General features: G+C 35.8%; 2 protein-coding genes across 24 annotated transcripts in view; one reads left to right on the forward strand and one right to left on the reverse strand.

The window, feature by feature from the left end:
- Window positions 1-5,923, forward strand: part of LOC128260669 (small conductance calcium-activated potassium channel protein) — a 66,900-nt gene extending 60,977 nt beyond the window's left edge. For 19 of the 23 annotated variants that reach the window (XM_052993833.1, XM_052993832.1, XM_052993834.1 and 16 more), the window contains 2 exons: window positions 9-181; window positions 1,174-5,923. In XM_052993833.1, coding sequence (XP_052849793.1) covers window positions 9-181; window positions 1,174-1,339 — 339 coding nt within the window. In that variant the 3' untranslated portion in view covers window positions 1,340-5,923. The remainder of the gene's footprint in view (window positions 1-8; window positions 182-1,173) is intronic. The other 4 variants (XM_052993835.1, XM_052993846.1, XM_052993848.1 and 1 more) reach the window with 3 other exon arrangements.
- Window positions 5,924-6,554: 631 nt separating this feature from the next.
- LOC128260691 (sodium-dependent nutrient amino acid transporter 1) lies at window positions 6,555-13,659 on the reverse strand. Its single transcript, XM_052993876.1, has 8 exons — window positions 13,320-13,659; window positions 10,160-10,340; window positions 9,413-9,779; window positions 7,941-8,682; window positions 7,531-7,630; window positions 7,292-7,468; window positions 7,119-7,213; window positions 6,555-6,990 (listed from the first exon to the last, which is right to left on the reverse strand). The coding sequence occupies exons 1-8, from the start codon at window positions 13,383-13,385 to the stop codon at window positions 6,814-6,816; spliced, it is 1,905 nt and encodes a 634-aa protein (XP_052849836.1). The 5' UTR covers window positions 13,386-13,659; the 3' UTR covers window positions 6,555-6,813.
- Window positions 13,660-15,967: the final 2,308 nt, after the last annotated feature.

Consider the following 15,967-nt stretch of genomic DNA (forward strand, 5'->3'; position numbering starts at 1 on the left):
TCTCGCAGGAGCACATGGAAAGCCTTCCAGACCTATTGTCTCGATGTCTGACACAGCACCAGGAGCGGATCGAGCAGCGGCGGAACTTTTTACATCCTGACACAGCTGCAGTTGCCCCCATCCAAGCGCCAACGCCCCAATCGATGTTCAATGCAGCGCCCATGCTGTTCCCCCATTCTAGGTGAGTCGCCCCCGCTCTTTCACTCTCCTCTCTCTCTCTCTCTGTCTCTGTCTCTTTTTCTCTCTGTCTGTCTCTGTCTATCACTCTCTTTATATGTATGTTATGAGCCATGTCCATTATCCTCATCCTCATCCACACACATACTCGTACTTGTACTTGTACTTGTACTCGTTCTCGTTCTCGTACTCGTTGTCGTACTCGTATGTCTATATCATTTAAGCGAGACTTGTGCCTGTCATTGAAATTTGTTTTTGTTCGTTGTCTGCGAGTCGTTTGTCTCCTTGCCGGGAAAATCGGGGTCCCCACATCCCCAACTACATCCCGTTACCCACCCACCCATCCATTCATCCATCCATCCAGTCATCTAGTGAACTCATTTGTAAATATATATACTTTATAGTTGTCCACTGCACACACTTGATTCCTCCAAATTATATCCCAAATCCCTGTGGCTACCCAAAAAAAAAAAAAAATAATAATAAAATGTAAAGAGAAACCTACTCTGTCTTCTATGCAAGATTCAAGTGATTTAAGACTGTTATTGAGGAACTTATAGTTTCGATTAAAAGGAACAGTCAAGGAGCTTTAGGAAAACCACATTAAAATTTAAAGATCTAACCACCATTTAATTTATCAAGTTACTGCCTGTTCCTATTTTGGTTTTCATTATTGCTATTTTAAATTAAACTAAAAGAGCCTTACAAGTAAACTTACGAAACTGTAAGTAAATTAAGGTTCATTGTTGGCTTCTTTTAGTGCTGAAAAGATTTAAACTCCTTTACTATATTCCTATCTATGGACGAAAACTTACTTAAGGACTTTCAATTTTATAATTTTTCTTTGTTGACTATTCATGGCTTTCCATCACTCTGACATTTCATGATTTGCATCGAATCAAACCATCGCCATTAAACGAAAAAGAAACAAAAAACAGTTATTTGTTTTTGAAAGCGAACTTGATAACGACAATTAACATACTGCTTTTTGCATAGAAGTGTTCCCTCATCCAATAACGCCGCTGCTACTTACCATTGGCCAACAAGCCCTATTTTGCCACCTATATCTAGTAGAACACCACATTTAGTGCCTGATACTCACATGCCATCAAATGGATCTGCAGTTAATAGCTACGCATCTTCCAACAAATACGGCAGCTGAATATCAGAAAGAGAGCGCTCCAACTCCGTGATTAACATCGAGATGCTAACAATAAGGCCGGATCGATGCTGGCCAACATCATCCGCACCCCAATCCCAAAAAAAGTCAACATCAACGTCTACGTCAAAGTCTAAACCCGAATTCGCAGTGGCCGAGACAGCGCTGAGGCAACGCGTCCAATCGCCGTCGTTATCGAAATCGAAATCATCGTCACAATCGCAAGAGCACATTTTGCAGCAGATAAGTGGAATTATGCCGATACCGGAAGATGCCGAATCGCTGGGCAACACCTATACGAACAGCAACAGTTCGCCCGATCAGCAGAATGTGCCCATTAGTACAGTACCGCCATCGAGTTCAACGCCCGCATTCACTGCGATAGCCGGAACTAGCGGTGGCATTGTCAAATCGATAACGATGAACGAACCGATTGCGACGGAGAGTGGCAAGGCGACTGCCTCGAATAAGTTTACTAGGAAAAGAGAACGTGTATGCAATAATAGTAGTTAATAGTGCTAGTCATAGTGATAGTAATAATAGAGGTACTAGTAATATTAGTAATTCTACAAGTCGAATTTCGAACTCGGCCTTTTGTAAATAAGCCTCTTCGAGATGAGAAAAAAAGTCAAATGTTATCATATACATAATACACACACACTCTATATATCTGTATCTGTATGGATATATAGACCTACCCCATAAAACCCAAAAAAAAAAACCTAAAAAACACAATAACAGAAAACCAAACAGAATATATGTATACAATTGTGTAATTTTTTTTTCTAAGTTTTAGGCTAAACGTATTTGTAATATTTCACCTTGGGCCAAGGCAGCCTGTACTTGCATACTAAAATACATAACATAGAATAGCATAAAGAGTGCGAGTGTGTGAATGGGAGTGTACAGGGCGAGAATGGTTAGAAAGTAAGGCCCTAGGAAATAGATCATAGGACACCAGCATGTAGAATCGAAATAATTAAAAAACGAAAATCGCTCAGAAAGCAGAAATAGTAATAGTTAACCCGGAAAATCTGGTCCCCATCAGTAGGACAACCACATAAATCGGTATATCCATCCCTATAATACTGCAAACCAGATATAACCATAGATAGCTGCAACCCCCTTCTTTCAAAGATTCCCCTTAGCACTTCCGTTTCCGATGCAAGCAACCAACCAACTGCAATACATCAACGAACATGGCAAATTCTAGTGTCCGTCTGTCGAAAGTGTATGTGTCTGTATCCCAAATATGTGTGTCTGACCTGCCTGTGTGTGTGTACAAGGATAGTAGAACCACACGAATAACTCATAAAAAAAAACCCAACAATTATATACAAAACGAGCATAACAAAAAAGAAAAATCCCCAACCAAGAACAAAGAAAAACTATCTAACTGTAAGAATGTATGCTACAAGATTTAGAAAACAGCGAAATCAGAAAACCAAATTCCAAGAAAAAACGAAACAAAAACTATGGAAAACCCCCAAAAAAAAAAGTGGGTAATGAAAAACTAACACACAAAATGAGAGTTCTTACTTAACATCTACTAGCTCTGGCTTTAACTAAACTAACGAAACAAGTTTAAAGGAAACAAGTTTGTTGTTGTCTTCTTTTTCTATACATATATTTAAAAATATATATAGTATATATACATATATATTTTCGTTGTTGTTGTTTTTCGCCTATTCTTTTCTACCAAGAAATATGAACTCAATTAAGAACCTGAATAGCTTTCGAAGGGGATTGAAGATGATGATATAGTAGCGTAGACTAAACAAGAGAAACAAATGGAAACAAATTGCAAAACTAACGTATTAGTAAAGTCTACATACTAAAGTGAACAATTTTAATTGAAATTTTGTAACATATTAAAAATAATTCGCATAAATATACAAACTAGGTGGTAAAAATGTAACAACGGAACAAACTACAAGCTCCAGATAGAAAATAATAGTACCGAAACGAACAGAAGCGAATTGAATTGAATTGAAATTGAAAAAGGTAGAGCAGAATAGTGTAGAAATAATAGCAGAAGTGGCCGAGCTACGTAAAGATTTTCTAAAGATTCTAAAAGGAACATTATATATACTATATACTTAATATAAAGTATTAACTGAGAGCATCGAAGTTATTTAAAAAGAAAATAAATGCAAAAAAACACACAATTAGGTAATATGCAAAACATCTAACGCTTTGTTAGGATCCCAATGGAAGGCAAAAGAGATATACAACTGAATTCCCCGAATAGTGCCCCACAAAATATCCCATTCCTACCCGATTTCCCAGTCAGTTAGACAGACTCTGCATATTATACAGAACCAGGGCCAGAAAGGATCAAAATATCTGTAAACTATAGATTATATAGCCATAGGATGCAGTCCACCTAAGCCAACAAAAAGTATCGAAATTTTGCATTATTGATTGATTTACAACATCTCCAAAACACCTGGCTTTAATTTGATTTTATGGTAAAAAAAAGAAAATGTTAACCAAAAAGTTTCCCAACTGTCTGATAGGTCTTAACTTATATACAACTAAAATCCCAGACAAGCAATCGAGTCAAAGGAAAACAAACAACAAAACCAACCAACTAAATGAACCCTTAAACAAATGTGTGTATACCTATTTATAATATTGAATATTTAAATTGAAAAGAACGTTCAAGACTGCTGTCAAAATAGCTTTATCACAAAAAATAACAAAGATCTACACCAAACAACATACCAAACAGAACAGAACAGAACAGATCAGAACAAAATTAAACAGATCACTAAAAATCGATAAAAATCGGTTTTCGGATCGAAACAGGCACCCGAACACACACGAAAACACACTGATACAGATATGAGATATGGAATGCGCCCAGCTTTAACGTTATGTATTCATGCATATTTGGGTTTCAACTCTACAACAATATAAAACGAATACGCAAAAAAATACTGAACGAAGATCAATATACGATTAACGATAAATAAATCAAATCAAATTTAATCGAATTGAAATGAATAATTGGTACAAGATCAAATTCCCGTTTGAACTGGTTTCCCATGCCCCACAAAATACTTTTAAACACGAGATAAAAACAAACAACTTTGATATGAGGGACCGAATTTCAAAAGACAGGTCTTTACTATACAAAATACCGAAGAAAACTCAAAACCAAAATAACAAAGCAAAAAGCAAACCAAAAAGATGGATTCCCACAAAAACTAAACCCGGAAACAGTAAAAATTTATAATATTGAAGATTTTTAGCCGCCTTTGAGCTGAGATAAAATAAAACACATAAAAGGATCGTATTGCACAGTGTCCTTGGTTGACTTTCGTAACATCGTAGGTCCGAGTCCCACGTTCAGCATTTGTGTACATTGTTTATTTCTAATGTTTTTTCCATAAACCAGAATCGAAAAATATATACTTTCTTTTCTTCAGCGAATCGTAGAGCTCAAGGGGTACTTCGAGATCCACGCTTCAACAGAAACTCTTCTAGCCAAACCAGGTCCAAAAGAACATAAATACATATAGCCCAGCCAATGCCAATGCTACAAACTGGATTCGAGTTTTCGTTATCGTACTGAACCGGAACATGACGAAGCATCCATTTTGGTGAATTTACAGGATAGGAACTAGAAAGGGTCCTCCCAACCATGTCCCCCATCCCCCCTCCTCTGCCCCCGCGCCCAACTAGATCGAGGTATGCAAAATATATAAGGTTACATATACAATATCTAGATATACAACACACACATACTCGTATATACATGTACAGACGGTCTATGAGGTCTATATACCAAACCCAAAAACCAAAAACCAAAAAAAAAACCCTTACCCCACAGTAATAAGATCATATTTGACTTTATATGTATTATAGTAATGTATTCAGTAGCTAAAACGAAAGCCGAAGCAAAGACCAATTTATTAACAACAAACTAATAAGGAAAACCCAAATGGAGAACAATTATTATGTTAAACTAAACAATAAAAACTTAAGAGGAAGGCGAAACAATTTTTTATTGAAATAAAAAAACCCAAAGTAAGTAAACTAGAATGCATTGCATGAATTAAACAAAGAGAATAAAAACTAATAGAAACCCAAAACTTAACTAAAGCAAACGAACGTCAACTTAAACTAAACTTAAACTAAACCTATGCTAACGCTAAAATTGAAGTAAATTTAAATTAAAACAACTAAAATGGAAAAAAGATTTAATTTCTAAAAGAAATAAAGTAAGAAACTAAAAGAAACAGAAAAAATTCAGTGGCTAATGAAATAGTTTATTTTGAATTTACTGTATTGTATATTTAAATTAAAAAAAGGGGAATCCCCAACAAAATATATTGTTATATCTTATCGAGGAACCGTGTTTTGCAAAAGCTTTAATATTTAGGGTGCCTACATTTGCTAAATTAGTATTTTACGATTTAAAAAACCAAAAAAAAAGTAAACAAATACTAAAACCAACACCTACATACACGAAATAGTTAAAAGCTTGATCAAAAAACAAACCCAAGAAGTTAGAAGCCTCGTTTTCCAAAACGAATACACTGAACAAAAAACCGAAACCAAAACCGATACCAAAACAAATTAAAAACAACTAACAGCTAAAGCAAATATTGTATTTGTATTTGAGATATGAATTTTAAGAATGTTTATTAGACTTACGATTTGTTATTTTGTATACATATATATATTATATGTATTATGTATGTAGTATAAACTGATCTGATCTGATGACGATTGTAATTGTTTTTTTTTGCTCATTAAGCATTTACCTAATAAGAATTCCCACTATTTATAGCAAATTTACCATATTACATAAAATCAATTGCTGTACTGTTATAATGTACAACCCCGAGGAGCCGATAAGTAACAAGAACAACTATAACAAGAGAGAGACCGATGAAAGTCGAGGGGAAAGAGAAAACTCATAAAACTGTAAATTATTAATAAATAAAAAAAACAAAAGAGAATAATTGAAATTTTAACAATAATAAAGGGCTTTGTATGAAAGAAAAACCAACAAAAACTGAATAAAAAAAAAATAAAATTACAACCAAAAAGTTTTTTAATTTATTCGGTAGTTCGGAAGTATCTTATGAGAAAATTCCAATTCATAAAATGACACTTCTCTTAGCGACATACATTTTTTTTGATAATTTTCGCCTTTCTCCAAGGTTTGCTTGCCATTCGATAAATAAACAAACACGGATGCGAATTTCTTCGATAACAATAATGATTTTATTTCTGCTCAATATTATCACATATAGAAATGAAATTTATACGTAGAATAACAAAAAAAAAAGTTCTTTATCTATTGATAGATGCGATATATTCGGTCGAAGTTTTGCTTCGCATTTGTGATGGCTTCATAGAGGCTGACAATGGCGTATATAAATAACAAGTGGTTATGGTTAATCGTAATCTCTGATATCCCCACGATATCCCCACATCTGCTCCCCACTCTGCATAGACTTTTACTTGTTGCTGCCGCAGAAATTTGTCACTTTCCGCCAGAAGAAGCCCAGCTTGGACGTTGCTTTCTGGGAAGCTCTTTGGGCGGCCTTCTGGTTCTTGAAGATCACCCACTCACGCCTAATATCTGGATTTGCAGGACCATATCGATCGCTGGGCTTCAGAGACGCCTTGAAGGACTGTAAATGATAAGGAAAAATATTTTGTGTTTCTACAATACAAACAACAGAGTCTCAAAATGGCAATTAAATAATCATTTGCCACAGTTTGGCTTGTCAAGGCCAATAAATTATTTACACAAACTTACATTCCAAATGGTGCCTTGGGGATGACGAGAGATATACCAGATGCCCCACATAGGAAACTGGGCAGCTCCAATTGCAAAGAGCAACCAGCCAGCAACTGAAAGTTTTCAAAGAAAAAAATAAAACAATTAACTACCAATCCAAATTTAGGTATGTATTTTAAAAATCAACTTACCGTTGGCGGCTTCAGGGAAATACAGTTCGCTGTATTTAATTGGTTCGATGGTGGCCATCGAGTATATGAATATAATAATCATCATGACCGGTGTGAAGAAAGACCAACACACACGCCAGTACAGTGAAACCCGGCGATTGCACATAAACTCGATGTCATCGCAGAAGTTCTGCAGACCTGTAGGAACGAATTTGGATTTGAAAAATCTTGAGATATTAAAGTGTTATGGAAACACCCACCATAAATCCACACAATGCCAGCCAACTCGAAAATGGCCAAAATAAAGACCACATAGGTTCCGCCATAGAAATCCACCAGAGTTAAGATCCACTGGCCTCCCTGAAAAAGGTTTAAATATTTATAAAGATAAGATAATATAATGTTAAAGGGCTTCAGGTGCTAAGATGATTTATAGTTCACTTTTCCTAAGCTTTCTGTATTTAAAAAATTATCAATTCTGAATTAACTAAACTTCTCCAAGTTTGGAATTTTAAGAAACAAATTTTGAAAAAATAGTAAACTCCAGAAATTGGCAACAATTCGAATTCCAACATTAGAAATAAGTTTATAAATAGTTGAAGAAATTTAGATCAATTTGATTCTATGGTGTTATATTATATATAAACCCTCCGGCTTTTATCCAACTTACCGGCGTCACGTAGACCAACCCCATGAGGAACCCACAGACGGAGGTGGTCAGTGCCACCTTCCAGTACTTCCATCCCTTGAATTGATCGCATATGATGGTCACAACGGTGCTCTGCAGGGCCACAATGGATCCAATTCCCAGGACGAAGAGCATGAAGAAGAACAGAACCGAGAAAAGCTGCGGAACCGCTTGGAACTTTGAGATGGCATCCGGATAAGAGATGAAGGCCAATCCCGTGCCACTTCGCACCACATCGCGAATATTTTCGATCTGCAGATTATGCGCCAGATTGCCCAGAATGGCAAATATCGTAATGCCGCCCAGCAGACTGGTCAACGTGTCCAGTGTGGTCACGATCATGGCATCCCTATAGATCCCATGATCGAATCGATTGTACGAGGCGAACATGATGATGGGTCCTGAGCCGACGGCCAGCGAGAAGAAGCACTGCACCACCGCCTCCTTCCAAACGGTGGGGTTCAGGAGTTCACCCCACTGGGGCTCCAGGAAGAAGAGTATGCCATCGCGGGCTCCCTCCAGGGTCACCGCCCGGATCAGCAGGACGAAGAGGACCACGTAGGGAAACAGGGCCAGGAAGTAGGCCGCCTTGCCGGAACTCTTCACACCGCGCATGATCACCAGGAAGATCACCACCCAGGAAACGAACAGGGCGATCGTAAGCTTCCAATCGGGGTCACCAACGCCGTCCGTGATGTCCAGCTTCTCCTTGATCACTACATTCCTATAGAGAATCAAACAAAAAGGTTAATTCATTTAAAATAATTATTATAATAAATATTTATGATCTTGTACACAATTAAAAAATTCGCACTCCATAAAGAAAGTATTTTTAATTGGCAAATAGACAGTAAAGATAACAAAAAAAGATATTGTTTACAATGTCAAAGAATTTCGATTTTATTTATTTTTCCAAAAGAAGTTTTTATCTTATCAAACAGTTTATTTATTTATCAACTGCAAATTCTGCAAGTTAAATGCCTTGTAAAAACCGAAAATACTATCTATTTATAATTGAAAATATTAAATGGGCAAAAACAAGTTGATTTGCTAATTATCAAACCATATAGAAAAACAAATTTGTATTCTTTTTAAACGCTAACAGTAGAAAAATATTTTAATTGCTCAGAAAAGCCAACTTAGAACGGGCATATATTTTATCAGAATTCTCGTTTAAAGTTGTCACTGATTGCTTTTAGCACATAAACAGCAAAGCAATGCATCACTAGTGATTTAAATCTGTTTTTCAGATAACTGAGCAAATGTGATAATGGAAAAAGCTCACTTAACAACACAAGTTACAGCACATCAGGAAATTCAAACACTTTAATGTGTTGCTAACTAAATGTTTGTTTCTATTCAACAATGAATCACTCAATTAAGTCATAAAAAGTGGTTGTAAAAATTTGAACTACTCCCATCTGAATTCTAACTTTAATAGTTTGTACACTTACAAGAAATAGAGTTCGGAGCTGCTTTGGAGTTTAGTTTCGTTGGTGGCCAGAGGACTGAAATTTCTGGCTGATTCATTTGCCAAGGACATGCCGGTGATAAGGTTTTCCGTGGTTTCCTGCGGTCTCGAGTTCACGCAGTTGGTCCACTCATCCCTGCAATAGGACCACGGCAACTCCGATTGGAAGGACACAAAGAGGTAGTAGAGGGTTAAGGCCAGAAGTGAGGAGTAGTAAGAGATAATACAGATGGTCCCAAAGGCCTGGCCATATCCCACACCCACAAAACCCGGTACCACCGACCAGATCTTGACCGTTCCCTGACTCGTGAACTGCCCAATGATCATCTCAAGATAGTACATCGGCTTACCTTGAAATTGGGCAATAATTCATATTAGTCATTTAAAATAAAATAAAATGTAAAAATATTATAAAATCAATATCATATCATATACAAAATATTTCAATATGTTATTTCATATAACCAGTGTATCATTTAAATAAAAATGTTTAAACATTGAATAACTAAAATGTGGCAAATATTTGACTCAATTTACTATATATTTTATTGAATCTAACATAATTTATTGCATTTTTAAAACAATAATCAAAAAATGTTGAATATTTTAGAATTATATAGTATAGTATTATATATCTATATATATACTATATACTATTGTATTTGGCTATACCCATACGTGAGATTAGTGTTTTAAAAGGGTTAGTTATAATATTGTTTATTCTTCTTACCAATCAAAAAGAGCACTATGATGTAGGGTATCAGGAAGGCACCTCCTCCGTTTTCATAGGCCGTGAATGGGAACCTCCAGACATTGCCCAATCCCACCGAAACCGATATGCAGGACATGAGGAACTCCAAGCCATTGCCCCAATTTGTACGTTCCGCTGTCTGCTTTTCGGCATCTGTCTTCTGAAAATGAAAAGAATTGCCAATTTGTTAAGCAAATATGTGGCAAGTGATATCACAATTCGGAGAATATAAGACTTAATATCTCTCACAAAAATACCAGACACATGACTAAATATTTGAGCACCCATCAACCCGCGAGTTTGGACTCTGGGACAAACACGATCGCGACATGCGTGCGGCATTTCCAGATCCAATGCCAGATAACCCATGGACATATTAAAGAAATGCGCCACCAGACTTCACCTCATTATGCAATATTTATCTTAGTGCGCCTAATTATGATTAGATTAGAATCACTTTGATGTAGTCACTCTAGGAAGGCGCCCTAGCTGTCGATCAAGTATTATTGCTGAACACTAATTTCTAGATAAAAATAATAGATTTTTTTTTAAGTATGCTTGAGATAGAGACATTGAGATCATTTGTATTTTATTCATGAGTGAACATTTAAAGCGATGTACATGTAATTTACTAACAGCCAAGTTTATGATATATCCGTGAATCATTTAAGTTGTAAAAAAAAGGGGCTTAGATCATTATAATCCCTGCCAAGCCGACTCTAAAATCATTAAGTATTGTCATACAGCCTTTTTATTTCAGTTTAATTCTATTAATACCAATTAAAATTAAGTGTGTGCAACTACGCCCACTCGATTAAGGGAATACGAGATTTGAATAATGCGCAATGCCCAGAACAGAGTTCCTAATGGACTTTCCATTCATTATGATGACCATTCAGTTATGGGGTTATCTTGAAATCGCTAATAATAGCTAAAACATATATATACAAAGCTTTTTAATAAAAGTCTGAAAACGGTAACACGTTAATTGTAAAATTAAAATTCAATTAATGACTCACTGCCAATTATAACATTTAAATATGCAAATGCAAAACAGATTGTTACAAGGCGTACTTTAAGAAAAAAAAAGCAACTGTCATTGGAAAATGAGGCTTGCGAAATGGAAATGCCTCATTTATTTTATGAGTCTTAAGAGAAACTTTAACGAGCCAAACGAAAAGTTGCTTACGAAACAACAGACTTCTATACTCATGACTTCTGTATACATTTATCATTTCAAGTTTAAAAATATGTGTTCTTTTCAGCTTTCTTATCACTTACAACATTTATTAAATTATAATAATTATATGTTATTATATGATTGTCATTTGGCGAAATCTATTTTCAGCCCCTCTATTTGCACGGCAGCAACAGTTGGAGAACTTGGCTATTGTTTTATTTTATTTATTTAATCAGAGAGCTGGGAACGCGAGAACTGTTTTGCCGCTTACATATTTGTACTATTCGAAAAAAAAAGCTGTTTAAATAAAACAAAAACTCAGCTGGGAGGGTATGGTCGATGGGTCTGGAAGGGGGAGGGGAAGGGGAAGTCAGGGTAATTACGAAGGTAAATGAAAACGAAACTGCATCATCAAGACGTATCTACAAATGGGGTATCTATGAAATAGCCGAAGCCCAAATGTTTACATATGCCCATTATCTCCCGCTAAAAGGTGTTACAATCTTTGTTATTACCTTTCCGAGTTTAAATTTTGGATGCCCCTTGCAAAAGATGTTTGTGCACAGCAGGCTGTTGAACCGAGGTTTCTTTTATTCAATGCATAATTGATGGTTTTTTTTATTCTGCACTCTGGGAAATTTTATCTTGGAAAAAAACCTTTATTGTATTTGTCATCAATTAAAGTTATGCTGACCGCAATTAAATCCAGCATTGGGCTATCAATCACCTTATAAGGGATTTCCCCTGTTGGGGAAAACCTACCATTTAAATCGACTTGATCTGTTAAAGCAAGAACTCTGCACTTTGCATGCAGTCAATAGAAGATGACTCTTTAGGGGAATTACCTTAACTAATATATACAGTATGTAAGTTGAGATGTACTTGTAATTGAGAAATTATTAAATATTTAATCTTTTGATTTCTAATTGGGAAATTATTCAAGAAATTAGTTTTCCTCTATAAAATAAAATATATATAAGTTTGTAGTAACATATATTTTTAACCAAATATGTAAATTTTAAAAATGATTTAGTAAAATAAACAAAAATAAATCAGCTTTATCTGAGAACTTTTTCTGGGAGTTATCGATCTTAACAATTTATTATTTATACGTGATAAATAATAATAATAATTTGAAATAATAACGATCATGGAATTCCTATTTTGTGGTAATATCTTTATTACTAACACAAGGCGCTGTATTCTTTTAGCTGGTTTGTTGATATCTGTTTATAACCAATTGCATTTTCTGGGAAATGTTGTAATATAACTGGGAGGGAGGCGAAGTGAACTTGTCACTTGTGTTCATCCATATTATAAGTGTGTCAGTTTATGGCTGCGGCAGTGAAAACGGGTTTTTTTTTTAGCTCTTCGGCCATATAGCACATTATATAGTATATTTTCTGCTGATCTACGGCGGAGCGCTAGTTGCTAAGATAACTAACAGTTTTAGGGCATTATTGAGCTCTAAATAGAACAAAAGGCGTTGTACTTGGATATTTATGTGGCTCAGGTGGTCGTAAAGCGTATAAGATATGCATATAGTATCCGCCTGACAAAGTATTTTGCCGTAAATCGTATCTTCGTTTGTCGGTCGATTAGCCCGCAATTAAAGCCTAACTGCTCTAATGATCACAATGATCATAAAGCCATTGGGCGATTGTAAAGGCTAACCTGGACGAAAAAGGTAAGGATAGATATGACTAGAAGTTTATCAAAAGCATAATTATGGGTGAAAGTCCAGGCAAACTTAAAACATTTTGATCAAGGTTTTTAAACAGTTTTGTACAATTATTAATGTTGTTTCGCTATTGCTTTGTACCGGGGGCGTATACTTAATTTACAGACTGTTTTGACACTGTGCTTAATCTGATATTCTGGCCACTTGAGATTTTGAAGTGCCAATCGAAAGCAATTGCATTAGAGATATTATTAGTTTCTTGATTTTTTCAGACTTACTTCCGGTGATCCCGTAGTTGTTCCATTTGCTGTACCATTTGTCGGCTGAACGGCTTTCAATTCCATTTTTTATTTGCCTTTTTTCGCGATTCACCAACTGACTGTTTCGTTACTTGCGTTTTTCTGTTTAATTGCTAGTTTTTAATTAGTACATTTCATTGGCCAGCCCTTGGTTATGGTTGGTTGGTAACTCCAATTGCAGTTTCGGAGTGGTTTCTGTATTGTTTTGTTTTTATTTTTATTTGTGCAGTTGTTTTTTGTCAGAGCTGGAGGCGCGCTTGTGATGCCGTGAATGCCGCGGCTGGAACTGAGAATACTCCGACTGCTGGCCGCTTTAAGAACCGCCAAAGTCAAGCAGCGTTTTGCCAGCGCTCAGCAGGTAATAAGCGTGAAATTATTCACACACATAGAAAAAACCCCGTGGTAGTACCTGTACCAGGTAATGGTGCCCCTGTACTTGAAAAAGGGGGGAAAACTTTTGGTGTCGTGCTCTCGCGTTTGCTCTTCGTGTGATCGTCGTTGCGGGGATGGCGGTCAAATTGTCGGATAAGGAAGTACGCACCGAATGGCAGAAGAAATCCGCACGGAATGTACCTTAAAAATGCGTGGTCGTTCGAATAAAAATAGACTACACTGAAGAAAAATTGATTACCTGAATGAGATGACTTCAAACTTTGGTAAAATAGTGGCTACTTTTCCTTTAAAACTGACTCTGTGAGCCCTTAAAAAAATGTTTTTAAACTTTATTTTCACATCTTTGTACCTTTTAACCTAAAGGACCATTTGGGCATCTTTAAGAATTTGCGACTTATCCGTGTTTGAGTCCTTTATTTGTGGAGGTTCCAGCTTCCATCACCAATACATTTATTGTTGTAAAGTAAAATTTATAAGCTCGAACAATAAATTAACAAAATACAGAAATAATTATTCAAAACATTGAATAGTTTACTTACACGAAAAATCTGAAAAATCGCTCGAAAATCGACATTTACACAGGTCAATGCCCTTAGTAGAACGTGTTTTTTTGTTTAAAACCCGCTTTATAAATATATAAAAATTTTAGAAGATTCCATTATCGAAATTTCATTGATGATAGGAAAGTATATATTTCTAAAAAAAACCAACTAGTTAGTAAGACATTTTACTTGTATTAAATAATATCGAATTTAATCTTTGAATGATTGTTGGTGCTAAAAAGTATGTTTTTCTTAAACGATTAATTTAAGATGATATTTGCAAACTTTAATGTGAGCATTGACTGTCATAATAAGAGGTGGTTTTTTTTCTCGAACAGAACTAGTAACCAATGCTAAAAATTCATGTAATCTTAGAAACATAACGTGGTCCTGTGGAAGTCAAATTTTAATTTGCATGCCAAAGTACACCTTCAAGGTTTGTAATATTAATATTTGTAATATTTGCCTTAACAATTCTGAAATCTGAAAAATCTGTTATTCCAACTGCCTCGATAATAAAAGTTAATAAAAAGGAAATGGTTTTCCGTTTCTTAATTAGCTTTAAACGTGCCAGTTATATTACCTATAACCGATAACCTAGGAATTTTTTGGTTTCTATTTTGTAATTTGAAAAGCTGGAGGTGATAAAATTATATCGTGCGTTTGTTAAATGAGCTTTTTCTGGCTGCTTTTTTGTTGATCAACTCTCTCGCTGATAAGACAGCAGATATCCAGAAACATAGGAAGATAAGCCCATGTGGATACATGCATTTACAACCGGAGCTAGACTGGATAGACAATATATCCAGAGCCCACTGTACGGCGCTACGTAGGAAAGCACTTGAATTAGATAAAAACCGGCAGGCGAAAATGAACGGTCAGTAGGGGTAGTAAATACCTTTCGATAGACGGACCCGCAGACGCAGACGCAGACACAGTGAAAACTACATGACGAACTTATCCGAACCGGCCATTTCCGATATAGATTAGGCCGTAGGAGAAATCACCCCTAAATGACCAAACGAAAAGCTGGAAAAAAAAGAACAGAAATGCAGACAGAACCAATTAGGAATCGATAATCACACGGGTAATTGCACATTTAGATTCGGGAGAATTTCAATTGACTGGTCAATGAAACTTTTATGATCCTTTCGATTTGGGGACCGGACCCGACCGGTTCGAAAGTTAAAGCCAAAGCAAATCTCTGACGCAGTGCGTTCTCCTGCTAAGTTCGATATCGCAAACATTTTATATCCAATATCGTGTAGCGCCAGACCATCCAATATCAGCGGCAATTGCGATTTCCTTTTGATCAAGTGTGTTGAATCATGGGAACTGTGTTCAGGTGAATTGGAAATCGAAATTATTGGGGGATCGCAAACCATATCGGACTAGGACGATGACTGCAACTTCCTTATCGTTTCACAACGTAAGCCCACTTTTGGATAAGAACCCTTGACACCGGACGGGTAAGTACATAAATAATAAAATTAAATTGTGCGTTTAACATTAACATTTAAACAAGGCGATACTTCATAGGATATACCATTTCCTGGGATACAATGGTAAGATGAAAGAAATATCGAACCACACCGCCCAAAATAATAACTTCACAGAGTTAATTCCTTTTCAATAATGTTTTATTTTAATGTACTTGCTTTATATTTAGTTAATAACTAGATTTGTAAATTA

This window comes from Drosophila gunungcola (assembly GCF_025200985.1).
Source record: "Drosophila gunungcola strain Sukarami chromosome X unlocalized genomic scaffold, Dgunungcola_SK_2 000036F, whole genome shotgun sequence".
Lineage (NCBI taxonomy): Eukaryota > Metazoa > Arthropoda > Insecta > Diptera > Drosophilidae > Drosophila > Drosophila gunungcola.

Coding starts and splice junctions, on each gene's coding strand:
- LOC128260691 (XM_052993876.1), bottom strand. CDS start 13,385: ATGGAATTGAAAGCCGTTCAGCCGACAAATGGTACAGCAAATGGAACA. Junction 8,683..9,412: donor AGCTCCGAACTCTATTTCTT/GTAAGTGTACAA, acceptor GATTCTCTATAG/GAATGTAGTGATCAAGGAGA. Junction 6,991..7,118: donor CCCAAGGCACCATTTGGAAT/GTAAGTTTGTGT, acceptor TATCATTTACAG/TCCTTCAAGGCGTCTCTGAA.